Source organism: Cebus imitator, unplaced genomic scaffold, assembly GCF_001604975.1.
Source record: "Cebus imitator isolate Cc_AM_T3 unplaced genomic scaffold, Cebus_imitator-1.0 Scaffold145, whole genome shotgun sequence".
NCBI lineage: Eukaryota > Metazoa > Chordata > Mammalia > Primates > Cebidae > Cebus > Cebus imitator.
Window position 1 is genome coordinate 687,675 of NW_016107460.1, and position 27,994 is coordinate 715,668.

General features: G+C 49.2%; 1 protein-coding gene across 4 annotated transcripts in view; it reads right to left on the bottom strand.

Annotated features, from left to right (window-relative positions):
• Positions 1 to 16,039: 16,039 nt before the first annotated feature.
• ATP7B (ATPase copper transporting beta) overlaps positions 16,040 to 27,994 on the bottom strand; it is a 77,965-nt gene continuing 66,010 nt past the window's right edge. For 2 of the 4 annotated variants that reach the window (XM_017542464.2, XM_017542462.2), the window contains 9 exons: positions 26,874 to 27,056; positions 25,889 to 26,051; positions 24,852 to 24,878; positions 24,594 to 24,737; positions 22,629 to 22,771; positions 21,045 to 21,248; positions 20,845 to 20,962; positions 18,921 to 19,023; positions 16,040 to 18,362 (listed from right to left, as the gene is read on the bottom strand). In XM_017542464.2, the coding sequence (XP_017397953.1) occupies positions 18,089 to 18,362; positions 18,921 to 19,023; positions 20,845 to 20,962; positions 21,045 to 21,248; positions 22,629 to 22,771; positions 24,594 to 24,737; positions 24,852 to 24,878; positions 25,889 to 26,051; positions 26,874 to 27,056 (1,359 nt within the window). In that variant the 3' untranslated portion in view covers positions 16,040 to 18,088. The remainder of the gene's footprint in view (positions 18,363 to 18,920; positions 19,024 to 20,844; positions 20,963 to 21,044; positions 21,249 to 22,628; positions 22,772 to 24,593; positions 24,738 to 24,851; positions 24,879 to 25,888; positions 26,052 to 26,873; positions 27,057 to 27,994) is intronic. The other 2 variants (XM_017542465.2, XM_017542463.2) reach the window with 1 other exon arrangement.

Genomic DNA, 27,994 nt, shown 5'->3' on the forward strand with positions numbered 1-27,994 from the left:
CCTCCTCCCTTCCTCCCCTTCCTCCCTTCCTCCCCTTCCTTCCCTTCCTCCCTTTCTTCCTTCCTCCCCTCCTCCCTTCCTCCCTTTCTTCCTTCCTCCTTTCCTCCCTTCCTCTGCCATCTGAGCATTCCCGTGCATCATTCTCCAGCCTCTTTCTCACTGCACCCTCCGGCTCTGGGAAACTGAGTGACTCCCCTGAAGTGATCCAAACTCAGGTCTGTCCAGCTCACCAGTGTTTTGTTTTGTTTTGTTTTCATTCTCTTATGTGGAGGAGAACAAGTAAGGCCCCCTTAATACTAACCCGTGGGCTTAAGCCCTAGTTCCCCACCTGCCGACCAGGTGGACATTCCCTAAAGAGTATGAATGTGACTTACGGATGCCAGCCCACCCACCTCCCAGCCGCACTTGGCACCTGCAAACATCACCATGGAGCTCCGCACGGCAACTGTTCCTTCCTCCTCTAAGTGACTTGCCAGTGGACCAGCGACCTCCCAGGTCCCTTCTTTCAACAAATAGCAGCAGGTTGGTGGGGATGTGATGCTGCCAGGTGAAGGGCAAGGTTTACTAAGCCTGAGTAAGGGACTGGGGGCAGCTGGGGACCTAGCCCCTTACCCAGGCTTAGAAAACCTTGCCCTTCACAAAAAGAGGAGTTTGCCCCAGAGAGGGTGATCAGGGAAGGAAAGACAGGGAGAGTGCAGAAGCGGAAATTCCAGAAGCAATCATATAATTCAAGAACAAAGATGGACAGGCACCCCTAGGTTCCTGAATCCCCCGCTCTTCTGCCACCCTGCCCTGCTCACATATCCAGGTACCCTCACACACCTGAGCCAATCCAGTGGCTGTTTTCTGGGAGATGCTGGGGAAACCCACCTGCTGCTCAGGACTGGTGCCCCCAGTGAGCCCTGTGGTTTAAAGACAGTGGTCCTCAGGGCTGTGCAGAAGGGCTCTGTGCTAAAAACAGTTCTGCTATTTACTAAGTATGTGTTGGGCAAGTTACTTAACATCTTTGAGTTCACTTCCCTGAGCTGTAAAATGCGTTGATGGGGCCTAAACGAGATGATGGAAGTGCCTGCAGCAGCACCCGATAGATCACATAGCATCACAGTCCTGGGCTGACCCCGGTTCCCTGCCCCAGGGAGTTCGAGTTCTCATGTCCCAAACTGCAGACTCAGTGCCCTCCGAGAATGTCACTCCTCTCCTCTCACCTCTAGAAGTTTGAGTAACTTCTTTGCTGTTTATTGAGAGATTTGACCCAGTGTCTTCTCATTCCCTTCTGTCCCTCTGGGATTTTCTTCCATCAATTTTGCTTCCTTTTTCATACCTGTCACCTGAGCTTCCAAATATTGATCTCTCTTCATCCTAAAAATATTTCTGTGCCTCATCCCTGCAGGCTCAAATGTGATCTTCCTTCTCTTTACCATCACACGTCTCAAAATAATGATTGGCATTTCTTGAATGTTTCTCTCGAAGGTCCTCTCTGAACTCCTAGCGCCAATTCCAGCCATGCCTTGGGGTCAGCACTTCCTCCTGCCGCCTCTGCACCTTCAGCTCCAACCTGGAACTTTCCCGACAGCCCCTCAGTCCTCATATCAAGTCATTTGTAACATTTAATGCAACTGACACTTCCCTCTTAAAAAATCTTTCTCGGCACGATGGCTCATGCCTGTAATCCCAGCACTTTGGGAGGCCAAGGTGGGCGGATCACGAGGTCAAGAGATCGAGACCATCATGGTGAAACCCCATCTCTACTAAAAATACAAAAATTAGCTGGGCGTGGTGGCAGGCACCTGTAATCCCAGCTACTCAGGAGGCTGAGGCAGGAGAATCACTTCAATGTGGGAGGCAGAGGGTTCAGTGAGCCGAGGTTGGGCCACTGCACTCCAGCCTGGGCGAGAGAGCCAGACTTCAATTAAAAAAAAAAGTCTGTCTCAATGTCTGGATATTTTGGAAATGTACACTGCAGTATGAAGGAGTGGAAAGACACGACGTCCAGGATTTACTTTACTTCAGAAAATAAAAAAGAGAAAAAGAAAGAAAAGGAGGAATAGAAGAAGCAAAAATGATATGCAAAATCTTGACCATTATTTAATTCAAGATGTTCAGCGTGGGTATTTGGGGATTCACTCTTAGTGTCTGTATTTCTACATACAAAGCAGTTGATATTTCCCATGGTAATTTAAAAAATTATTTTTATTTAGTTAATTTTCGGAACAAGGTCTTGCTCTGTCATCCAGGCTGGAGCACAGTGGTGCAATCATAGCTCACCAAAACCTTAACCTCTCGGGCCCAAATGATCCTCCCACCTCAGCCTCCCAAGTAGCTGGGACCGCAGGGACATGCCACCATGCCTGGCTAATTTTTTATTTGTTTTTTTAAGATACAGGGTTTTGCCAAGTTTCCCAGGCTGGTGTTGAACTCCTGAGCTCAAGCGATCCACCTTCCTTGACCTCCCAAAGTGTCAGGATTATAGGCGTGAGCCACCGTGCCCGGCCGATAATTAGAAATTGTTTTTCTTTCCCAGATCTCCTTATCACACATCCCTGCTGGCTCTGCTCCTTTTCTGAGACCTCCTCCTATTCCCATCTTTGTCTTCTCTTTTTCTACCTGCTTTGTGAAAAATAGGTGCTTCCCAGGGCCCTTGTTCACCTCTGCCGGTGGCCAGTGCTGAGGCCCGGGTGAAACTCACCTGAGCCTGCTGTGAAAGGGAGCCAACACTGTAGCTTTAGTCCTGGCCTCTCTCCAGACTCCAGACCCACATGTATTTTTTAAATTTACACATCTTTTAAATTTGTATATAAACGTAAAGAATAAAGAGACAAAATCCATGATCCACTATCCAGATTTAACCAGTGCTGACATTTTGGTATATTTGCTTTATAGTTATGGAAATAAGTTACAAATATAGCTGAGGGTGGGTGCGGTGGCTCACGCCTGTAATCCCAGCACTTTGGGAGGCTGAAGGGGGTGGATCGCCTGAGGTAAGGAGTTCGAGGACAGCCTGACCAAGATGGTGAAACCCTTTCTCTACTAAAAATACAAAAATTAGCTGGCTGTAGTGGACGAATAATCCCAGCTACTCGGGAGGCTGAGGCAGGAGAATTGCTTGAACCCAGGTGGTGGAGGTTGCAGTGAGTCAAGATCATGCCACTGCACTCCAACCTGGGTGACAGAGCAAGACTTCGTCTCAAAAACAAACGAAAATATAGCTGAAGGCCCTGACAGGCTCCTCCCAGACCACATTCTCTTCCCTTTCTCCCCATAGGAAGCCACCGTTCTAAACTTGGTGTACAGCTCCAGACCACGTTTGTACTTTAACCACAGGGGCTAGTGTCTAGAACAACATGTAAAACGATTTTATTCTTTTAATCTTCATGACTCTTTATGTATCTGTCTGCAATTTGTTTCACTCAGCACCGTGTTTCCCCCATACTGATACACACAGATCCTTTTGCTTCATTCTGAATGCTGCAGAGTAAGTCCTTTCTCTTAAGACACACGTCGCAAGTTGTCTATCCTCTTCCCTAATGTCGCAAGTTGTCCATCCTCTTCCCTAACGTCTCGAGGAAAGGCTGCTGTGGTGAGTAGTCTTTGCGGGTCTCCTGCTATGCACCTGCATGTGGCTCCTCACCTGCTGGTGTCCCCGAAACACTGTCCTGTAATTGTTTGCTTTTCTGACTCCCCCACTGAACCCCCAGCAGACAGGGAATTCATTTAATCTCTATGCTATTAGGGCATCATGCCTAGCTCAAAGTGGATTAATATGAAGGAGGAAAAGAAGGAAGGAAAATGAAGAAAAAGAAGGAAGGGAGGAAGGGAGGGAGGAGGACTTTCTATCACCAGGCTCAGGAGCCAAGGACTAGGCAGCAAGTGGGATTATTTTCTGGAAGTCCAGGTATGAAGTTGTAGTGAGGAATCCAAGAGGCATTTTAATAGCGATGTTTATGCCTGGGACCAAAGAACACACTGTCAGCACAAGTTTTACCTCTCAGCAGAAAGATGTGAGCTGCTGCATTTTGCACTGCTCCTGAAACAGACATCTGATAGAAGCTAGGTATAGACTGTTAGGTGTCATTTCCCAGATGAAGGGAACCACATGGTCTCAAGCTAAGCTAAGACTCGACAGAGAAAAGATAAGACTTTGACAGCAATTCAGCCAACATGGATTTCCACTTCTGCTCTGTGCCAGGCAGCCCAGATGAGCCCTGAGGAGGGTCTGGGTAGGGCATGGCCTCTTCAGTCCCCTACAGACCACTCACTACATGAAGCAAATCATGACACGCCCCTCCTTCAAAGCCTCCAATGTCTTCCAGCAGCCTTGGAATGAAGCGTCAGCTTCTTGCTCTGCTGGTCTCTGAGATCTGGCCCTGTCCTTCCTGCCTCCCTCCCTCCTACCCAGGGACACCAGCACTGACCCTTCCAACCAGGTCCCATCAGGGCCTTCGCACTCATGGGGCAGCATCTTTTCACGGAATCTCCCTCCCACGTTCCATCACTGCCTCCTCTACCCTGTGGCTGTCCTGCCACAGTGTCTTCATGGCACTTTCCACCGGCAGAAATTACAGGATTTATTTGCCTATTGTTGCTGTCTCTGTTCCACTAGAATGTAAACTCCTGAAGGGCAGGAGCCTTGTCTGAGTGGTCTGTCGGCTGTAGCTCCCTCGCCCACAATTGCAAGTCACCTAATGAATACTTGTTGCGAGTGGACTACTGATGGCCTCAGAGTCCCTGCCCCATCGTCCCCGAGGCTCAGCTGTGACACTGCAACACTCCTGCACCCCAATTATAAACTCCCCTTTGGCTCAAACTAGTTTGATTTTGATTTGATAACTGCATTTCACAGTTCTGCAAAGCCTTGTGGGAGAGGAGCTGGGCGGAGAGCTCACTGGATCAGGAGGCAGCCATTGAGTGCTGACCCTGGTCAACACGCACACACTGATCGGAGAACTGAGAAGCGGCTGCACATCTCTCAGGCCATCAAGTACCTGTGGTGACCATGAGCAGTAAGGCGTGTGGTGAGATGGGGCAAGCCTGGGTTTTCCTTCATACCTGGTGCAGAGCAGGCGTTCGGGTATCTAGCAGGTTTGCCTCTCAATCCACAAACTGGGTCTCTAGTGAATTGGTATTCCAGCTTCTAATTCCACTAGGCTGGAAGTCACAGGTTGGTTGTTACTGGACTCCAGGAGGCTCCCAAAGTCTCATAGGAACCCAGGAGACCTAAATGGTCCAAGGGCAGGAGAGAGGGCTGCTCGTCCCCAGCCTTGCAGCAGATCTGCTCCTCAGTCTTCAGTGTCTACGCTCAGAGCCATTCCTCTAAGTCTACTTCCAGGCAAAGGATCCTACTGAGGTGGGGCACCCGGCCCCGGGGCCTATGTCTCTCTAAGGCGCACCAGGTAGCCGCTGCCTCGGAGCTCTTACTGTCAGAAACCCACCTGAGCACAATCCAGGCAGCACCTGTCCTCTGCTCACCCGGGCCACAAAGGATGCTCTGGGCAACTCCTCTCCCATGACATTCACGTGGCATAGGGGATAATGGTCTGCTCTACCCTCAAGCCATCAGAACTTAAGGGGCTCAAGCATCTTTCTCTCACAGATAGATGCCCCCTGCTCTCCCACTCAGCTGGGGAGCAGAGGTCCAGAGCATTTTCTCGGAAACTCAACCTGATGTAATCTTTCTCACACATTCTTTCTCATCAGTATCCCTCCCCACCCATTGTGTGCGTGTGTGCATGTGCGTGCGTGCGTGTGCGTGCGCGTGCGTGTGTTGGGATAGGTGTGTTCGTTCAGCCATTCTCTCCACTCTTTCATTTACACATGTGGGCTGTGCTTTTTAAGACAGCAGCCAAGACTTAACGTCTTTGTTTTCTTGTTCTTCCATCACACCTCTCTCCAGGCAGCCCTGGCTTCTGACTAGGAGTGTCACAGGGTGGAGATGACGTAGCAGTTCATCCTTTACGGACCACCCAACCGCAGAAGTGAGTGCTTGAAAAAAGGTTTCATAGACTGTTGGGAAATGCTGGGCACGTGCCCTTTTCTTAATGACTCACGGGGCAGGTAAACACAGTAAGGGTCATCTCCAGGAAAGAGCCCTGTGTATATGCCAGTGATTCCCAAATGCGCTCAGCTACAGAGGCTTCTTTAGAGGAGCCTTGGGTAGGCATGGCCCAGGCTTAGGCTCCTGTTCCCAGGACTGCCGGGCTGTACTTCTACATACAAAGCAGTTGACACTTTTCACAATAATTTTAAAAATTATTTTTACTTAGTTTTTTGGGACAGGGTCTTGCTCTGTCATCCAGGCTGAAGCACAGTGGTGTCATCATTGCTAACTGCAGCCTCAACCTCCCAGGTGACAGCAGTGACTCCTGTGGGACAGGGATAATGCCTACAGAAGAGCTTAGGTGGGTGGATTCACCTCCTACTGCTGCTGCAAACTTCACGACTTAACACAATGCAGATGTGTCCTCTTACTGTCCCGGAGGCTGGAAGTTTGAAATGGGTCTTATGTGCTAAAATCAAGATGTGGGCAGGGCTGGTCCTTCTGGAGGCTCTAGGTGAGGAGCTCTATTCCTCACCTCTTTCAGCTTCTAAGGCCACCACAGTCCTTGGCTTGTGGCCCCACCTCCATCTCCAATTGCATCCCCCTAACCTCTGCCTCCTTCATTGTGTCTCCTCTCTGATCCTCCCGCCTCCCTCTCAGAAGCACCCTTGTGATTATCTGGGGCCACCCACATGGTCCAGGATTCTCTCGCTGTGTCAAGACCGTTAATCACATGTGCAGGGCTCCTTTTGCCCTTCACAGGCTCTGGGATTTGGATGAGGATGTCTTGGGGGCCACTGTTCTGCCTGCCACAGGGTGCGGTGCTGGAGGCATGAAGTGGGCTGTCTGAATCCTCCATCAGAGTCAGGTGATGGCAATATCACCTCACGTGGAGCTGGCTGGATGACTCTTGGACAAGCCTCTGTTAGCAAATCCTGATGAGCCCTGGGCACTCTGTGCTGCAGCCCGCCAATGCCAGCAGGGATGGGACACTACACTTTTGACAAACCAAGTCCTGTCCTAGACACTGAGCTCTGGGCTGTGCCTCAGTCCTCGCTGCCCCATCGCCTGTGATGGAGCCTCTCGGGAGACAGAATGCGAATGGGCTGGTGCGGAGCTGCTCTGTGACCTGACAGGCTCCACACTACCACCACAGCCACCTGGGGAGGCAGTGAAATGGTGGCTTGTTAAGGCCAGGAAAAAAACAGTGTCAGCTGTGCCACACCCACACTGAGGTCAAGTGCCAGCCTGAGGCCAAGCACCAGGCTCTCAGGCAGCACCTGTCACAGTGGAAAGTGCCGGCAGCCACCACTCAGATGCTTTGGGGCTGGGGACTTGAGAGCCACTGGTGAGACAAACAGCTCCAAAGCTGTCTGTTCAAAGAAGAAGAGAGAAAAAGAAAGAGGGGAGAAGAAAGGGAAGGAAGAAAAGGAAGCTGGAAGGAGAGAAAGGGGTGAAAGAAAAAAGAGAAGGGAAGGGGAGGGGAAGGGAGGGCAGGGGAGGGCAGAGGAGGGCAGGGGAGGGGAAAATCCCCTAAGCCCAATTAGCTCTCAGCCAACCCCTGCAGAGATGAGCAGCCGTCCTCCACAGCCAGGAGGCACTCTGGTTTCATTGCAGGTGAACATCAAGCAAGAAATCTCACCCACAGGCTGCCATTTGGTCCTGTTTTCCCCAGGTGGGTACCTGCCTTTTGGCAGCCCTCAGACGAAGCCGCTTTGGGGGCTCCGGGAATTATCTCGAGTTAATGAAGAAGCATCAGGCACCCTCAGGGCTTGGGTCTGGGTGAGGAAGAGGAGGAGCGACCTACTCCTGATCAGCTTTGAAAATCACCCCTTCCTCACCCTTTCAGCTACTCTTCCGCCTTGTGGCTGCTTCTCCCAACACTCTGCTCTTCAGTCACTCCTGTCTGGGACTGGCCACCTGGTGGCCTTCTAGAGGCTGGTGCCCTACTCAGATGTGGTTTGGACTCTCCTCCCTCACAGTTTAAAACAAAACAACTAAAGAGACATTTCCTCAGGATGGGCAAAGTAGCTCACGCCTGTAATCACAACTCTTTGGGAGGCCAAGGCAGGAGGATCACCTGAGCCCATGGGTTCCAGACCAGCCTGGGCAACACAGCCAGACCCCTTCTCTAAAACAAAAACAAACAAAAACCTGTCTTACTGTTTCCCTCAGTCCCAGGAGAGGGGGTGCTGGTTCTGTTAAGTGTCTTCAAAATCCTGCCTATGGGGTTGGGGTTAGGGATGGGGCCCCCATCTGCCCCTGTTCTTCCTAAGACCCTGAATTCGGCATTCTTGGGGCCATGGTTCAGAGGAAGGGGCAGAGAGGGGATGGTGGCATCTCCTGAGTTGGAAGAGAAAGAAGAGAGCAGGCTGTGCCTGCCTCCTTCCGTCCTGCCTGGATTCTGCCTGTCCTCCCCAAACATATGGCCCCACCCAGCCTACTCATCCCCTGTCCTGCTGTCCCCAGCAGCCAGGCTGCACTCCCCACTGCATGCACCAGTCACGCACCACCTGGACCACAAGCCCCCTCCTGTCCTCCTGAGCAAAGCCCTCCTGTGCTTGACCTACTCAGTTCTTACCCTCTCTGAGTAGCACTGCCAGAAGATCTCTTCTCTGTATATGACGATAACTGCATTGTGGGAGGACAGACTCTCCAGTATGTTTGGGAAATGTGGTTTCTATGCTGCAGGACTTCTCAGAACCTTTGATATAACAAGGTCTGCCGGCAGGGGACCAGCCAGCACACATAAGGACCTCAGGCCCTTGACACCTCTTCCTCTGGGAAGCCTGGCATTACTCGAGATTACTCCTTTCTAAATTACTCTTGCACTTAGAAGGAGTGCACCACTGTTTAGTTCTTTCTTAGTCTCTCATTTGTTTTCCCAAAACTCCACTGCCTTCATCTAGGCCCCCTAGCAAAGCAGCTTGAGGACTGGGGTCCTGTTTCATACCAGGCTAGGCACCTGGCAGGCACATCACATTTCATCAACTGACTTCTAAAACTGATTAAAACTAGTGGAAAATGGGGTCAGCTTTCTGACAATTTCCCCACTTAATTGCCCTCTTACATGATCAACAAAAGTACTTCCCGTGAGCACTTTCCATTGAAAGGAACAAGGAAGTGATTCTTAGAACAGATGCTACCAAAGCTGGAATTAACTTTTTTCTTTTCCTGTACTAATCTAGAGGGTTTGTCAATAGCAACACATACACTACTACACATCACGCACACACACACACACCCCTACACATAACACACACAAATACAGACAGAGCTATCCCAGACATCCCTTCAGTTCCAGTAGTTACAGAGATGCATAGAGACATGTACCAGAACCTTCCTTGGTAATTCATGCCCCTTCCACACTTCCACAACTTGCCAAGGAGATGCTCTCCCATTGTGCCCTGACCACATGGCTTTCCCCTAAACACCCCCTTCCCACCCAGGCTCTACCTTCATATTCTTCCATGAAATCACACTTTGGTGCCAGCCCAGATGCTACCCTTCCTCCCCAAAGCAGAGACCAGACACGATTTTTCTCCTCACCAAATCCCTGTCCTAAGACACAGGAGCTCATTCTGTCATTAGCTGTGTGTGTAGTACTGTGTGTATGTGTGCAATGGTGTATGGTGTGGTGCATGTGTGCATGTAACTGTGTGTGAGGTATGTGTGTGGTGCATATGTGTCTGTGTGTGGTATGTGGTGTGTGTGGCATATGTGTGTGTGAGGCGTGTAGTGTGTATGTGTCTGTGTGTGGTATGTGGTGTGAGGTGTGTGGTATATTTGTGGTATATGTATGTGTCTATACATGTGTGGTATGTGCTGTGTGTGGTGCATGAGGTGTATGTGTGGTGTGTATGGTGTATGTATGTGTCTATGCATGTGTAGTATGCGGTGTGTGTGGCATGTGGTGTGTGAGGTATGTGTGGTGTGTGTGTGGTATATGTGTGTGGTGTGTGCTATGTGTGAAATGTGTGTGGTATATGTACGCATGTGTGTATGTGGTATGTGTGAGAGGTATATGTGTGGGGTGTGTGTGTGTGAGGTATATGTGTGGTATGTCTACGTGTGTGTGGAATGTGTGAGATGTGTGTGGTGTATGTGGTGTCTTTGTGAGGTATATGTGTGGTGTGTGTGATGTATGTGTCTATGCGTGTGTGGTATGTGGTGTATGTGTGTGATGTAATGTATGCATGTGTGGTGTGTGTGGTGTAGAGGTGTGTCTCGACTGCACTGGTTCCTTGAGGCAGGCTCTGTGCCTTCCTTGAATCCTCCCGGGCTCAGCGTGGGCTCAGGACTCCTCTGGGGATCTGGAGAAGGGACCCCCTCCCACAGTGACCCCCTTGCTGTGGCTTTGCTCTTCCTCACTGACTGTGGATGAAGCCACCTCCAGCTCCACAGCCCCTGCACTGGTGACATCCCAGTCACCGGGAGAGGCCAAGCTGACCTGGGTCCCTCCAGGATATCCGTTTGATGGGCAGTGGACATAATTCACTAGTCTTCCTCACTGCTGAGGTGAGGGCATAATCAGAGCAAAGCCACGATGACACAGGGAACCCTGGAGCATGAGAGCAGCTGGAATGCTTAGGCTCAGGAAGAAGGGAAGAGCCCGTGACAGGCAAAACAAGTGAAGGCCCCTTCGTGGTGGGGTGTGTGTGTGTGCAGTGGGTGGGGACAGGGATGTGCTGGGAGCAGGAGGGATGGAGCCATCCTCTGAAAGCTCTAAGGTGGGACAGGGAGCAAGGATAATTGACAGTGACAGCGCAAGTAACGTTAAAACATGACTAGATCATTCTGTGATGCATTTATACTTCTAAGCATCATGTTACACATTATAGATATATATAATTTTATCTAATTAAAAAAATAAAGTCATAAAAAATATAAAGCACTGTTATTCAGCAAGCAAAGATTACCTAGAGATGAGTGGAGTTTTAGGGGAAAACAAAGCCCCCAGCCTGAAGTGTCTAGTGCTTCATACCTTACAGGAAACTCCAAAGAACCCAAATAAGTGTGTTCTAAGTCAGAAGCTGGCAATTTCAGCTTATTTGAGGTTCCCAGAAGTAATAAAAGTTAACATTTTTAGCTGGATCTAAGATCATACGAATTTTGGCATTTACTCCCAACATTAAATAGGAAGGAGAAAATGGAAGTTTATAAAAGACCCATATTCCTCCAAATAAATAAACAGATGATCCCCTCACTGCCCCAGACCCCACCCCAGCAACTATTAATGGCAGGTTATTCTGTGATTGAATTCACACGACGCCACAGCCCACTCGCTGCTGTGATCAAAGTGCCATACCACTGTGCTGGGTTTATATTTAGCCCCAAAGCTGGGTCATCAGAAATAGCAGAGCAAGATTGTTCTATTTTAATCAAAAATTAGTACATTCTTTAGGAAATCATATCTCAAGGTGATGTAATTCTGTCCTGGAGAAAAGGGAAACATATTTTAAAATGTTGCTGAAAATGATAGAATTACTGACTATAAGGCAGCTGGGCTGAGTAAGACAAGGTGCTGTCTTGTAAACCCAGGTGAAATGCCGCATTAAAAATCAACACTTTCCTCATCTCCACAGCCGTTGTTCATTAGCACCCTTTACACTCACGTCCTCAATCCCCACTGTGCACCAGCATCATCCAGGCAGTGAAGAGCCTGCACCCTACTCTAGGGGCCCCCCAGACGCTCCCTGAGAGCTTTTACCTCTCCAGTCCCTCCCTGCGGATACCACGTCAGTGCCCTTCTAACGATGACTGCCTTTTATGAGTGTCTGCCACGTGCCAGGCACTGTGCTAGGCATTTTATGTACATAATTCCACTCAACCTTCATAAGCCACTGAGGCAGTAGTGAACTCATATTACACTGATTCAGAAGCCCAGGATGGCGAGTGACTTCCTTAAAGGGTACAGTCACATTTTGAACTCAGGTCTGCCCAACTCCAAGGCCAGTGCTTTTAACCTCCCCTACACTCCGTGTCTTCCATTGGACTCAGGGCACACTGAGGTGGAGCTCACATGCAAAGAACACCAGGAAACAAGAGAACTGGGGATCTAGCCTCGCGTCCAGCAACTGGACAAATGGCAGATCTTTTTAAAGGCAAACTTTCGTTATCAGTCCAAGTCTTAGCAGCAGACCCCAAAACAGGCACTTTCTCTGGCTCAACATACAAAGATGGCTTTTACCTGCTCCAGGAAGAAACGCTGAGGTGTTTCTTTCTAGAATACAGACATCATCACTCATAACAGCAATGATGACAACAGCCGCAAGCATTTGCTGAGCACTCCGGATGTTCCAGGCACTATCCTAAGTGCTTTACTCGGACGACCTCATCATACCCTCATGGCAGAGCTGTGAGACAGGAACTATTATTTTATTATCCCCAGTTGTGTAGATGAGAAGGCTGAGGCCCCGATTGTACTTGATTGCGAAGAGTTAGGATGACCTGAGTGCACAACACATTCACTGCCTGTTGAGATCACCTGTGACCACCACGTACCTTGCCTTTGTGTGTGGGTTTCCTGTGGACTGCCCCTTCCAACCCCCTAGCTCAGGATAGTCACGAGGGCGGTTCTTATCAAACAGATGAGAAAACAGAGGTCTAGAGCAGGTAAAGCGGCCCCCGGGGCTTCGGTGAGGATCTGTTTTCTAAGCTACCAGGGTACCAGCTTTGTAATCAACTGCTGAAGACAGACTTCTGCGCAGAGGGTTGGGTGGAGTTCTGTAGACCTAAGGCAAACACAGGAGGTAGAACATAGATCTTTGGAGCCATCAAAAATACTGTGAGCCCTTTAGAAACCTTTTCTTTTAAAAAATATAAAGCCTCAAAAAAAGGTTATCCAAACTTGCAAGAATATTTAACATGAAGCTCAGATGCACATGATGATAAAGAGAAACGTGGTGACTGTTGAGTCATCCCAACTTGTCCTCTGTACTAAATGGGTCTGAGGCTCTGCAATCCTGGGCTGCAAGTACAGATGTTGCTTATATTGTAGCATGGAGGTATCCCATGGCAGGGCTAACCTCCGGCCTCACGCTCTTCCCCTCTCACATGTTTTCATTTTGATATATGAATTTCTAGATGCATAAAAAATGATAATTTGGCTCCAGCAGCCGACTAGGAGGTTGTTTTGGTCAGAGAGACACCTGGTGGCTCTTGAGATAAACCACACTGTCCTGCCAAAGGACAGCTTTCTTCCCCATGTAAGAGGACCAAGGGATGCTGAGGAAGCACAGATTCTCCTCCTAAGGAAAACACTAGCATTCACCTTTGAGAGGAGGGAGCTTTCCAGAAGGAGCATAACAGATTACAGGCTTTAGTGCCAGTGCCAAATGGGTTTGAACACCCCTGCTGTGTCCTGGAGAGTCAGCTGAACAACCTGAGGCTTGGTCCTGTCTGTGGAAATAGGACAGTTATGCAAATAGCTCTTAGTGCCATTGTGAGGGCCAATCAAGATGAGTGACAGAAACTGCCCAGGCTCCCAGCACTCAGCAGCCTGGAGATGTTAGAGCATTGTCTGTCCCCTGACCTTACCAGGACCTGGATTCACTCTCAGCAGGTCTCTCTGAGGCCACTGCACACCTGTCTCAGATGACTGCCACTTGGTCAGGTGTTGGTTAACGAAGAGCAGGAAGGCTTTGTCCGTGTCCTGATGCAGTCCATCCACAAAGGACATCCCTCCATGAAATCATGTTCATGGGCTTTCCTTTAGGGGCTGAGGAGGGAGTATTAGCCCTTTCCCCCCACTTTCTGCATTTCTGTATGCTTAATTTTTTTGCTATAAGAAGTTATTATGTTTCTATTGAGAACAATTAATAGCCATCTCCATTTCAAAGGGCAAAAATGTTAAATTTCCATCAATTCTTTTCATTTTAGCCCTTGGATGGTTTTATATCTCTGTTTATTCATCTTGAATAAAGGAGATTCTGGATTTCACAGCATTACTTAGCATTCTCATATTCTATCCTGTAATTTCAACCACTATCATTGTCTTCACACAAAGAAAAATAGCAAAGTAGACATCTCTCTCTGGAATGAAACCCTGGACAATAGTGTTTACATGCCTGCCCAAGGTGAATTTGAAAATGAGGAAATAGAGCAGTTTCATTCCTCCCAGCTCCACAATACTTTCCAATACCAAATCAGCTTCCTCACACATCAAGATCATCTGCAAAGGGAAACTGAGAGTCAGCATGAGTGGTTGCTTAAAGTATTTCTTTGCACATACGTTCCTTTAAAAAAAACAAAACAAACAAAGATGCAATTAAGAAAAATGTATGCAGCCCAGGCGCAGTGGCTCTCACCTGTAATCCCAGCACTTTTGGAGGCTGAGGTGGGCAAGTCAACAGGTCAAGAGATCGAGACCATCCTGGCCAACATGGTGAAACCCTGTATCTACTAAAAATACAAAAATTAGCTGGGCGTGGTGGCATGTGCCTGTGATCCCAGCTACTCTGGAGGCTGAGGCAGGACAATCGCTTGAACCCCAGAGGCAGAGGTTGCAGTGAGCCAAGATTGCGCCACTGTACTCCAGCCTGGCGACAGAGCAAGACTCCATCTCAAAAAAAAGAAAAAAAAAAGTATGCAAATAAAAAGTGTCTAACTCAATTGTATACACACTAGGAAATTTACCTACTAAAACTGTCATAATTTTTTAGAGCTAAAAAAAGTCCTTCTGCAATTCAAATAATCTCTTTTTAATTACACTATTTGATTGCCTGATTTTGGTCTACACTGGATTTATAGAAAATAAAAGCCACCTTTATTAATCTTGATTCCTTGGTAATCTAGCAAAATAATTTGAGAATCTATTTTCTAACATGTCAATTTCCAGATGTCATTTTTGGAAAAAGATGAAAATTATTGCATTTGCTTATTAAAAAGGTAATCCCATCACAATTCTTCACTAAGGTCTTAAAGACTAAAAGTTAATAGAGATGCTGTGATTTATTCTGCCTGAGGAATATATCAGGAAAATGTGCTCAAGTTTTAGAAAGTATCTATCTTCTAAAGAAATGGGATTCCTTCCTAAAGTGGTATCAAACCCTCACTTTTCACAATGGGACGTACACAAACATAAAATTTCTGTACCCAGGCATCCAGAAAAACAGTCAGGCACACGTGGCATGAAGTCCTCCAAGGTGTGCTGGAGGGTGGGGCTGGCCATCTAGCTATGAAGTCACATTGAGCCATCAACGATTGAGATAATCACCTCGGTGATTCCACAGAGAAGTGTCAGTACCAAGATGTGGATATGGGGGGATCCTTGAAATGTGATAAAGGACTATGCCACCAGCATGTCTCTGGAACCTACAATCGGGCAAGGTTCTAAAGTAGGTGGTTTGTGCCAGTGGAGGCTTCCCTTTGGAGGAAGGCGAGCACATGTCCCAGTTTGCCTGGATAGTCCCAGTTTAGGCCAGTTGTTCTGGCATAACTATTCATAGTGCCTCCTTCCACTCTTCAAAGTGCCCTGGTGTGGGTGAAGATTACACTGTCAACTCCCTTTAGGCATGGCTCACTTACGCCCCCAGCCACCCCAAGATGCCCACAGAGCTTTCCCAGCGGAGCCCACTAGTCAAGATTTTTCTGCTCCTCCTCCTGACCCACTCCCTCAAGGCCAAGGAACTCAAACATATCCCTCCTGGTTGAGTGTGTTTGAGAACAGCCTTTTGCAGACACTCGTCCTAGAACAGAGGGGTGCAAACGATGCCAAAATTTAGGCCTGTGATTGACCCAGGGGGGCAGGGACTTTGACAGGGGCTGCCTTTCAGCGTTCTCCCCACACGCCACTGAGGCAGCCCTGCATTAGTGAGATGGGCTCACACGAGCGCTGGGGATAGCAGATAAAGCGGGCTCTGGCCACCCTCATGTCCCCTGCTGTTAAAATCCCACACTCCTCTGCCCCCTAAAAAGACATCAAGCCAAGCCAGCACCTCACAGACGCCCTCGTGAAGACAGGATGGCACTGGCCTCTGACCATGCATCTCACTCACAGGCAGATTTTTAGAGGAATGACAGGAACTTTATTCTAATATTGCATGGAATGCTTTTGAAGTAGAAATGGTTATCTGACAAAAAAAATTCCTTATACTTTGACCATCTAAAAGGTTATTTTCTATAAAATTATATAAATATTTCCAAGTCTATAGATGAACACAATGTTTATAGTCCTAAAAGTTTTAAAAATCAACACAGATTTTTTAGATAAAGATCAGCCTGGTCAGGAAACGACATTCCCCAAGCAAGCATAAAGAGAGGATGCAATTACGGACAGAAAGCAGGAATCCGCTGGGGCTGGAGCAGGGGCTGAAAACAACGAAAACACAACGAACGGCGTGCTTGGATTTCATAAAATAAAACCCCACAAAAACTATATGTAAAAGGCGAAACTAACCATCCAAGGTGAAGGTCAGAGGACCTCCTGAATCAACTGCATTCTGAGTTGAAATAATTACTAGATCACGTGGTAGATTTGTTCTTCCAGGAGGCAAAGACTTTTTTTCTTTTTTATTCTTATGAGGCAAATTTCTATTCAAGGCAAAAGGACAATTAGAGTAAAGCCTTCAGAGCCGACAGACACGGCACGTCCACTGGCTATGTCACCCTGGGCAAGGTCCTCAGCTTCTCGGAGCCTGTTTCCTTGCCTGTAAAATGTGGACAGTCACAGCTACCTTGCTGGTTTGCTGGAAGATTAGAGGTAATCTATCAAAAGTGCTGCTAACACTTCCTCTGGTAAGTAATGGACACTCAAAAAAATAACTACAACTATTTTGTGTGGGAGACAGGAGTTTCACCCAGAATTTAATCCAACTCTACTAGTTCACTCCAAGGGGTTCTGTCAATTGCCACCAACTTCAGAGTCAATAACTGGACCCCTTCTGCGGCTCTGAGAGCCACTGTCAGGTAAACAGTGGAGCTGTGGCCACTGCTTTCCTGAGGCCCCTGGGCAGCATGCAGAAGGCAGGCTCAGGGAGGCTGTGCTTTCCTCCTATTTGGGCGGCACTGCTTCCTCCAACCCACACAACGCCAGACACTAGTGACATGAATGCTCTACTGGACCCCACAAGGTGACAGTCACACAGAAGACTGTGAAAACGAGGCTCCTGGGGCCATGCAGGGAGGCTCCTGCACACATATATCTATCATGGGGCACCTGTTTTGAGCACCACAGGCTGGGCAGGGACACAGAAGGACGCCCTGAATTGTGAGCACCTAGACTCCACAGGAAGCCGAGGCTAGACATTCAGGTCAGGCTCTGAGACCCTCACTCCAGCTGGTCAGCAACAACACTCTATTGAGAAGCCCCCACTCTACAGAGAAGGGGCTCTTAAGCAAGAAAGAACTTGCCTCGATTTGAAGGAGGATGTGGCAAGCTTCCTGGCTGGGGATGTGCATGCCAGGAAGCAGATTCAGGCTGAAATGCACACTCCAGAGCTTTGGAGAAGCGCCTGAGAGCAGCAGCAGGGACCACAAGGACATTGGTCCTGCCCTCCTAGGTGATAGGCAGGGTCACACGGGGTCCCCAGTGAAAGCACACAGGACAGAAAAGGTACAGACTGTGCAGGCAGAAAGCAACAGACACACTTGAGGTAAACTGTGGTCTCAGAAACATGAGGCACGCAGGCGTCATCAGAAAGAGCCTGACAGTGAGGTCTGTGGTTCTCTGGAAAGGCCCAGTGAGGTTTTTTGGTCCTGATGAAACTGTTCTCCATTTCACAGTAGTCGCCCTAAATATTCCAGGAGAGGTCTGTGAGGAGGGTGGCGCACCTCTCATCTTCTACAGTCCCACAGGCAAGGATCAGAGTCCAAGACAAAGCCCATGCTGACAGCCCAGTGAGGCCAGGAAGCAGGCAGGAACATCCTCTCCAGGCCAAGGCCAGCTCCACTGAGACAAGGCCATGCATCGCAGGGCGGGGTGACTGGACAGGTCCAGGGTGTGGAAGTCCCCAAAGCTGGAGGCTAGCTCTGCCCATCCTGCTGCTGGCTGTTCTGCTTGGCTTGTGGCGAGTGGAGGCAAGTCCCCGCCCTGGGCCTGCCCACCTGGAGCCATCAGATGTACTGCTCCTCATCCCTGTCATTCAGGAGCAGAGACCACTTGTCCCCACCATCGTCCACTGCAGCGCTCTGCCGAGATGGCTTGCTGGACGTCAGGGAGGACAGTGACACCTGGCTGACATAGCTGACCTGGTCCCACGGCGTGGCCCTGGGGGAGTCCCTCCGCCTGTCATCCATGCCGATGTGCACACTGACCTGGGATGCCGTCAAGGGCTTCATGCGGCCATGCACCTGTGCCTCGTACCTTTCCAGGTCAGGCTTCTTATAGCTGGAAAGCAGGAATGCAACAGCATCTGAGCCATTCTAGATACAAGGCTCTTTTTTTTTCTAACCTGGTGAAGGCCTCTCATCCATCTTTTCATAACATTCTGTGAAAAAACCTCAAGAGTTTCAAAGGAAAAGGGCATTAAACTCCCTATGGTTCCAGGAAAGCTCAACTGATTTAGAAACTTCCTAAGCAAATGCCTTATGCATTGCAGGCTGCCACTGACTTTTGTTAAATGAACGGACTCATAAATAAGTGAACATCTTGTTTAAAGGAAAAAATGATAGATAATACACAGGGACTGATGTCTGCATGATGTTCACATAACAGCCCTTGAGCGGGAGAGTAAGGGCAGCCTGGCATGAGGCTGCACAGCAGTGAACTGCCTGCTCACGGTGTTGTCACACGCAAGCACACCCGGCTCCACGTGGGCTTCCACTGCAGCATTTATCCCAGGCAAATGAATGGGGAGTGAGAGGCAAGCCCCACTGTGCCCTAAGCATGCAGAGCGACAGGGCCTCCTGAGAGCCTCTCACAGACGCTCCACCTGCGGGGACTCACCACTTGAGCTGCAGGGATGAGAGCACCACAGACACGGAGGAGGCTGCCATGGCCGCCGAGCCCATCCAGGGCTGCAGCACAATGCCGACGGGCATGAAGACACCTGGGGAAGAAAGAACTCACACTCACACCTAGGCCTGGGAGAGGCTGGGCTGGCCCGACCCTCAGCGGCCCCCGTGGAGATCTCCTCCTGGCATGCTTGGAAGCCCCTGCTGATGGGTCTTGCCCACAGGCCCCCCAAAAGGGAGGCTTCCTAGAAAGCTGGGTGTGGGGCGCTGTCAAGTGGGCCTCTCTTCCACTCGCCCTGATATTCCTAGAACCACCCACAGATGGCATCCCGTTTCAGGGCTAGCTCCAGGGAAGGGGCAAAGCACAGGGAGTGGGAGGGGTGGGCACAGGGGGAGGAGAAAAGCGGCAGGAGGTGACGGAGCCAGCAGCCCATCCTGCAGCCACAGTCCTGCAGCGGATAATCATGGCTGATGGCCACAGCCCTTGTCTAGCAGATGACGTTGACTCCAGGGCTTCATAACATCTTTAAAAGAGGAATGAGAGCTGGGTCCCAGGACAGGGTCAGGAGACAGGTATGGTCAATTTTTCATGGCAGAGGCACACACACTGGGGGAATGAATCTCCTGAGCTGGCTCTGGGGACAGGAAATAAACCTGCCTGACTCACTGGGCTCAGGAGGCCAAGGCCCTCTTATACACGTCATCACTAATCACTCGGACACAAGGGAGACCCAGGCAGGAATGCTGAGTTTACAAACTTGATCTCTCCTAAGCCCATGGAGGAGCACTGCCTCGCAGAAGGGTCTGGAACTTTTCCCTGCCATGTTCCATGGAATAGAGGGCAGGAGAGAGGCGGTTGCTGGGGAGGGGGAAGGAGGAGGAATTACAAAGCAGAAAAATCCATTTATTTTCCTTTTTTTTTTTCTGAGAGTTTCACTCTTACCCAGGCTAGAGTGCAGTGGTATGATCATGGCTCACTGCCCCCTCCAGCTCCTGGACTCAATAAATATTCCTGCCGCAGCCTCTGTACTCCCAGATGGGACTAAGGTGTATGCTACCATGCCCAGCTAATTTTAAAATGTTATGTAAAGGGGGACTCTATGTTGCCTGGGCGGGTCTTGAACTCCTGAGCTCAAGTGATCCTCCTGCCTTAGCCTCCCAAAGTGTTGGGATTACAGGCATGAGACAGCATGCCTGGACAAAAAACCATTTCTTTCCATGATCATCTGTGTAAATCAGAGTGAAACCGGGCAGGATTAATGTCCAATATAAGGTTCCGAAACACCAGTAATTGTGCCTAGCATGGCCAGGTGCAGTGGCTCACACCTGTAATCACAGCACTTTGCAAGGCTGAGGCGGGTGGATCATCTGAGGTCAGGAGCTCGAGCTTGGCCAACATGGCGAAACCCCGTCTCTACTAAAAATACAAAAATTAGCTGGGCATGGTGGCACATGCCTGTAATTCCAGCTACTCGGGAGGCTGAGGCAGGAGTATTGCTTGAACTCAGGAGGTGGAGGTTGCAGTGAGCCGAGATTGTGCCACTGCACTCCAGGCTGGGTGACAAGAGTGACACTCCATCTCAAAAAAAAAATGTTCCTAGCATGTAGGAGGTGCCTCATAATTCTTACTAATGACTAATTCTCAGACTACATGTCTTAACAAATGGCTCAGAAAATATAGCCAAGCATCTCCACTAGCTTTTTAGAAAGGACCAGAATGGATGAAGGCTTCAGGTCCTCTCAGCAGTTTCTCATTTACCTTTAGAGACATATAAAGCAGGGGACATAACAAAACCGGGCTTACTAAAAAGGCTCTGGCCAGCCAGTGAGTCAGCCACACACTAACCTCAGCAGGAACCCAGGAGGAAGAAGCCTTTCTGGGCACAGCTGAAGCACAGTGGGTAAGAGCTGCCTACCTGCCGCAATGGGTATCCCAACCAGGTTATAAATCAGTGCCAGGACCAGGTTGATGCGTATCCTCCGGACAGTCCTCTTGGAAAGGTGAATGCTAGCCACCAAGTCCAGCAAATCATTCTGAGGGAGAGGAGCATGCGGTGAGGAAGGGGTCTGCCCATCGCCCTCCCAGCTCCCATAGCCTGGCTGCAGCTGTGCTCACTCTAATGAGGACGACGTCGGCTGCCTCGATGGCCACATCTGTGCCGGTGCCAATAGCGACACCCATGTCTGCCTGGGCCAGGGCCGGGGAGTCGTTGACCCCATCTCCCACCATGGCGACTTTCTTCCCTTGGTTCTGAAGCTCCTGGACCTTGGCCACCTTGTGGGAAGGCAGCACCTCTGCAAAGACTTTGTTGATGCCAACCTAAGAGGAAAGGAAGGCAACGCCTGGTGTTGGCAAAAGGTATCGGACTGCAGCAGAAACCCCAAGTTACCCTTGCCCCCTCTGCCCTCAGCCTCTGGGTCCAGTCAGTGATGTTGGCCAACCATACCCTGCAGGTCTGCTGTCACAGGGCCAACTTTTCCCTGGCTCCCGCCCCAACACCCTGCACTGGTTTAGGCCCCGTCCTTTCCTGGATGTGCAAACAGCCCCCTTGCTGGTCTCCCTGTCCACCGCTTAGTCTCCCAACTCTCTTCTCCATGTGCTGCCTCCACAGTCTTCCCAAAGCATCTGTGCGGCCAAGATCCTACTCTCCTGCCTCACATCCTCCAGTGGACCCCACGAACCTCCCAGAGGAGGGCAGCTCAACTCTCTGGGGTCTGCTTCCAAGGCCCTCAGAGTCCCAGGGTCTGGCCTCTGCCTGACAGCCTGCAGCTGGTGTCACATTAGACCACCCCATTCAGCTCCCTGCAGCATCTCCAATTGCCTTGCGGCTCTGTGCCCCTGGGAAATGCTCCTCCTGCTGGTTCTGTCCCGGAAGGTGCAGTTTCCCTTTCCTAGTCTCTCTCCCGCTTCTCAGATCTATGCCCTGTCCCTGGTCCACCTTTCCACAGGACCATGAGCCCCTCAAGGGCAGAGCCCCTTTCACTCCTCACAGAGCCTGGCCCCACGCCTGCCTGTCGCATTCATGGTGTTTCGTAAGTGTCTGCTGAACAGATGAACAAGTGTTAGCCAGGAAATGGGGAAGGACACTCGATAGGTCCATTGTTAGCAAGGAGGACCATAGAAAACAGGGGTCCTGCTGCTTCCCTCATGGGACACAATGAGGCTTTCAGACAACTAGAGCTCTGCACACATTTGGAGGGGCGTAATTTCTAGGAATCTAAACTGGAGCCACTGCTGTGTGGGGAGCCAGGCAGCCCTCCAGTGGTGCTGTCCTCACAGCCCAAACTCAGCACCATGGGCTGCTGGAGAACTGCCCAGGACAGAGTCACTTATCTGGGTGCCCTAGTGAGAAGAGCTGAGCTGGCAAAATCTTCCCTTAACATAAAAATTAGAAAATGTCTATCTTAGCTCTTAAGCCACAAACTATTTTTCCGTCGTGAAGACTAGGAAAAGGTTAGAGAACACTAGAATTCCTTTTTCCAGGATGCGCGCGCTCAGGCCCCAGGGATGAGATCTCTGCACAGCAGCACAGCACTCGTGGGACACTGCATGGCCACAGAATGACGCACATGGAGAGAAAAGCACCCAGCGAGGGGTAAAGAGCAGGAGTACCGCTGAGCACTGGGCCAACTGGTGCTTACTTTTGCTTCTACCTGCTACTATGAGCTTTACACAGTTTGCAACATTAAAGGGCTATACCTGGGTGGCAATGGCTCTGGCTGTTTTCCGGTTGTCCCCCGTAATCAGAACCACATCTATACCCATGCTCTGCAGCGTGTGGACAGCCAGGGCGGCCTCCTGCTTGACAGCATCTGCGATGGCAATCATCCCACAGAGCACACCTGGAGCAAACCAGCCGGCATCAGCAGCTACACAGGATAGGGCACCCCGCACAGAGATACCACACTTGCAATGTTCTCATCATACAATCTTATGTGCAAAAAACAAAACACCAAATTATATATAAAACCATTTGGCTTTTTAAAAAGTGCACGCATTTACAGATGCACACAAAAGTCTAGAAGCAATATAATTAAAATCTTTGCAGTGGCTCCCTGAAGAATAGGATTATGAGTCATTTCATTTTCTTCTTTATAGCTGAATTTTCCAAACTTTCTGCAAGGAGAACGTATCACATTTTGCAAGGTGCCTGGCTTGTAATAAGAATTCAATACACATTATCTACTAAAATTTGAGAAATATAACAGATGTCATTTAAAGTGATAACTGTCCAAACTAGAAAATCAATCCTTCCTTTGCCTTTTCCTACAGAAAACATTTCTGCAGCATTTTGCTTTTAGTGTATCTTTAGTTATAGAAGCAGGAGGGCTTTTAGGGCTGAGGTGTGAATAAGAACAGAGTGAGGGATGACATATGAGAGGGCACGACTCCTTTAGTTGTGCCAATTCTGGTTTGACAGCTGAGGGAACTGTGGATTTACAGACTTGGAAAAAATTGAAAAAAAAGAGAGAATGTGAGAGGAAGACATATTTGGCTGGAGCATTCAAAACGTGGTGTCATAAATTTTATTTCTTGCTTGCATATACTGTTACTTCTATTAGCAGAAACTTATATTAACAAAGTAAAGACTCTTCTCTCTCTGGGATGTAAAGCCCAGGATGGAATCTGAGCACTAAAACATGTGCAGTCTTGTGACCTGTACTCTGTGCACAACCAGTCTGTATAAAGCACAGACAGAAGGGCCAGGCACGGTGGCTTGCGCCTGTAATCCCAGCACCTCAGGAGGCCGAGGTGGGCAGATCACCTAAGGTCAGGAGTTTGAGATCAGCCTGGTGAAACCCCATCTCTACTAAAAATACAACAATTAGCCAGGCATGCTGGCAGGTGGCTGTAATCTCTGCTACTTAGGAGGCTGCAGCAGGAGAATCGCTTAAAACCAGGAGGTGGAGGTTGCAGTGAGCCGAGATTGCACCACTGCACTCCAGCCTTGGTGACAAGAGCAAAACTTGGCCTAATAATAATAATAATAATAATAATAATTAACAAAGTAGACAGAGAAGAGCAGCATGGATCTCATTATTTAAAGGTGTCATGTAGTTAAACCTGTTTCCCGCTCTGTCTGCAGGGATGAATGAGAAGGATGGCTCTAAGCTGCCCACCTGGACAAGAGCAACAATAATAACAGACAGTTTAGAATTCCAAGGTCAAGATGACAGAGGCCAGACCACAGCTGGCTCTGGGGCCAAGATGGAGACAGTGGGAAAGAACGAAAAGACAAAAAGACAATCTTTTGGAAAACAGGCCTGAAATTAAAGAGAGGAAGGTTTTTGTTTCATTTCTTTTTTTTGAGATGGAGTTTCACTCTTGTTACCCAGGCTGGAGTGCAATGGTGCAATCTTGGCTCACCGCAACCTCCACCTCCTGGGTTCAGGCAATTCTCCTGCCTCAGCCTCCTGAGTAGCTGGGATTACAGGCACGCGCCACTATGCTCAGCTGATTTTTTGTATTTTTAGTAGAGACGGGGTTTCACCATGTTGACCAGGATGGTCTCGATCTCTTGACCTCGTGTGATCCACCCACCTCGGCCTCCCAAAGTGCTGGGATTACAGGTTCATTTCTTTTTTAAAGGAGGACTCTTTTGCCTGGTATCCGCAGAAAACTGCATTTCTGAGAGGGCGGAAGGAAGGCAGAAGCAGGAGATACCGTCAATAGCCACCAGGATAGCCGTCTGTCCTTTCATCTCGTGGTCTGTCATAGCGTCACTGACATCGCTGGAAATGGTTAAGCCGTTGCGCCTCAGCCATTCACGGTTTCCAATCAGCACAGAGAAGGTCTGGGGGGCTGCATCTATTCAAAAGAGGCTGTGGTTATTCCTAAATAGTCCAATTTCACTATAAACCAAAAACCATGCAATCCTTTTAATAGCAAAATATCCATTTAACCATTCTGAAAAACTGTAGCCTAGTAAGCACCTCTTGTGACAGCATCCTTTAGGACAAGAAAAAAATAAAATTAATTTGTAGGACATGTGGGTATGAATTAAGATGGGGCATTAATAGTACACGCTATATGGGTGGAAATGGTATAAACATATTAAACATAAGGCAATGTCCATCTCTGTCTTAGAGGTATCCACTGATTCTTTTTCTGCAGGGATTAGAAGTACTTAGTTATTTCCCCAGCACACAAAGCAAGTGTTGACTATATTCATTACTGTTTGGTATTGATGATCCCACGTGAACCAACAAATAATCAGACAAGTCTATATGAAATGTTTAAAACTGCAACTCCTGAGGCTGATGTGTCTCTCACCTGTCACTTTCTAATAGTGTGTGCTGCTGAGGTGTCACTGCACAGCCAGGCTCTCCTGGAAAGGCCATTCTGGGGTTTTAAATGGCTGGAAGGTGGTGGATGGCTTACAATCACACAATCTAAGTCACAATTTCACTACCAACACTTAGGAAAAACACTGGTCACGGGTTTTGTTTTCTACCTTTTATGCTGGTAGTGGTAAGCTACTTTGAGAATAAGAAAGGCCATCCTTCAAAAGTAGTTGTCCCTCCAAGCAGTGTCCCTTCCTGGCTTCGGCAGATCATTTCCCTCTGCTTTCCCTGACTTTTTCTGACAGCTCTGTAAATACCGTCAGAGTTCTACCACACAGGATGGAAACAGGAAGAACAAAAGTAGAATTCCCACCTGCCTACTCTGTAGCTTATGAGAAGCAAGACCCATTTGGGATAAGAAACAGGAGAATCAAAATCATGGGTCAGCTAAGCAATGCTCCATGAATTTAAGGCAGCCATAAGCATCAAAATTTAGAAGCATCCAAGAACATGAGAGAAAATGCAGGCTTTCCTGGGGGTGGGGAGGCCGGCATGAGTGTCTCAGCCATGAACCATCTGTCGCATGGCAGGGGCAATCACTGCTAGGCGCGGGACTCTCTGTGGTTTGACCCACCTCTACATTGAACCAGCTGCAGAGACAAAGGCCAGCAATACCTTTTTCTTCGGGAAGGCTGCCAGCCTCATTCAGGTGACTGGCACTCAGAGGGCTCCCACTGTGGGCCAGGATACCTTCCATGTTGCTGACTTTGCACCCGATTCCACAGCCTGGCACCGCCTGGAAGTCTGTGCAGTATCCCAAGGTCTCTGTTCCAAGTTCCTGTGAAGGTGGAAAGAGAGGGAGAGGAACCTGTAAGCCGTGAAGGGGGAAGTGAGAGGGAGGCAGGCAGGACAGGGACACAGGGTGAAGGCGGCAAGACAGCAGCAGATAGTGGGAATTGATAGGAGGGGAGGGAGGTGGGATGGATGGGAAAGGTTAAGGCAGAGACTAGTAACTTGTAATTATTTCTCCCTCCCTTGGTAAAGATACTATGGCTGTTAAGTTGAATGAGACTAAACGGCCTGAAATCTTTCCCTGGATGGGTGCCTCACAATAGCGGACAGGTTGCCAAGCAGAAAGGAAAAAGGCAATTCACATCAAACACCTCAAATTAAAGAGGAGTGCAGGTGCCAAAGAGAGGAAGATGTGAATTTTATGTTGCAAATAACTTCCTAAAAACAATGGAATAATTAGTGTTAACAAAGCGATTTGAGGCTATCAAGAGATAAATGCTCGTGTATCGGGCCCTGGACGAGGAGGGGACAAGGCAGGGGAAAGGAATGGCTGGGGTTTCTAGACTGCCCGACCTCCCCAGGCTGAGCTCCCGAAGGGTGGAGTTCACATCTCACTCCTGTTGTTCTCCTGAGCCTGACGCCTGGTGATGTTCAGCAAATGCCAGTGACACTGACATCCCTTTGTGATAACCTGGAACTGTGGCAAGGGCTGACTGTGAGCCCTGTCTCCACCTGCTACAGAGGGGCCTTCTAAGTGGTTTTCCAGACCACACAGTGAGGGCCTCCTCGGGCAGCTAGGAGAGAAGGGCGTGGTGAGGAGTAAAGCAGCACTGGCGGGGAGGGCAGGGCCATGTCCAGGTCCACATACCTCTTTACAGTATTTGGTGACTGCCACGCCCAAGGGGTGTTCACTGCTGGCCTCTGCAGTCCCCACCACAGCCAGAACCTTCCTGAGGGGCAGTTTGGCCACGTCCCCCAGCAGAAGCACCCGCATGACCCTGGGGACCCCATGGGTAATGGTGCCAGTCTTGTCAAACATCACAGTCTTTATCTGCCAACAACAACAACAACTTAGTGACCACAATACAGATGCGGTCTTCCACAGTCATAGTCCTGAGGCAGAACTTCATCCAACCTGCCTCAGGCAGGAAACAAGACATCTGCACAGCTGCCTAACGTGATCCTCTGTCATCAATCTCAGGGTTCAACAACTCCCACTTCCCTATGTGCCCAGTGAAACCAGTCACCCTGAGGCTTGACCTTGACCAGGCAAAGCCAGAAACCCTCATTTGGCTGTACAGGAGATGGCACAGCATTGTCCCCCAGACAGTGACACCATCCACAGTCTTCCTCACGTCAGGTCAGGGGTCAGGACCCTGAGGGACAGTGTATAATTCGAACCCATTTAAGGCCAGCAGGTTGCTTTGTTCAGACCATGTCCCACAAGCAGGGTTCTCCCTTACAAGCAAACAATAATTCAGCTTCTTGTTTCTGCTGCTGAGTGGTGGCCGTCCTTCAACACACTTAACTCATCTTCCTCCAGGGATTCTTGCCAGCTTTCAGTGCATCCTTCACTCTGCAGCCAGAATGATCTTCACAACACACGACCTGGTCACATCGTGTAGGTGTGCCATCGCCCACGTGGCTTCTAGGCTGATGTTCAGAACCCTTGACTAAACCTTTGGCCTTTGTATTCTGGCTCCTCTCTCAGCGGCCTCATCTCCAGTTCCTCTCTCTCAATGATTTTCTTCCAGTTTCTCATTTGCTCATTCAACAAATAACTTCTGAATGTTCTTGATGTCTCGGGCTAGATGCTGGGATACGGTGGGGCAGGAAAGCTTCACCTCCACAGGTCCTTTCCACCTGCTGGCCCCATTCTGGAACATTCCTCCCCAGGTCCATTGTCTGGCTCTCACTCAACTGTAAGGTCTCAGATGAACATTCACATTCCCTTCCCTGAACATCCACAGTGCCCTCATCCCTGAGTCT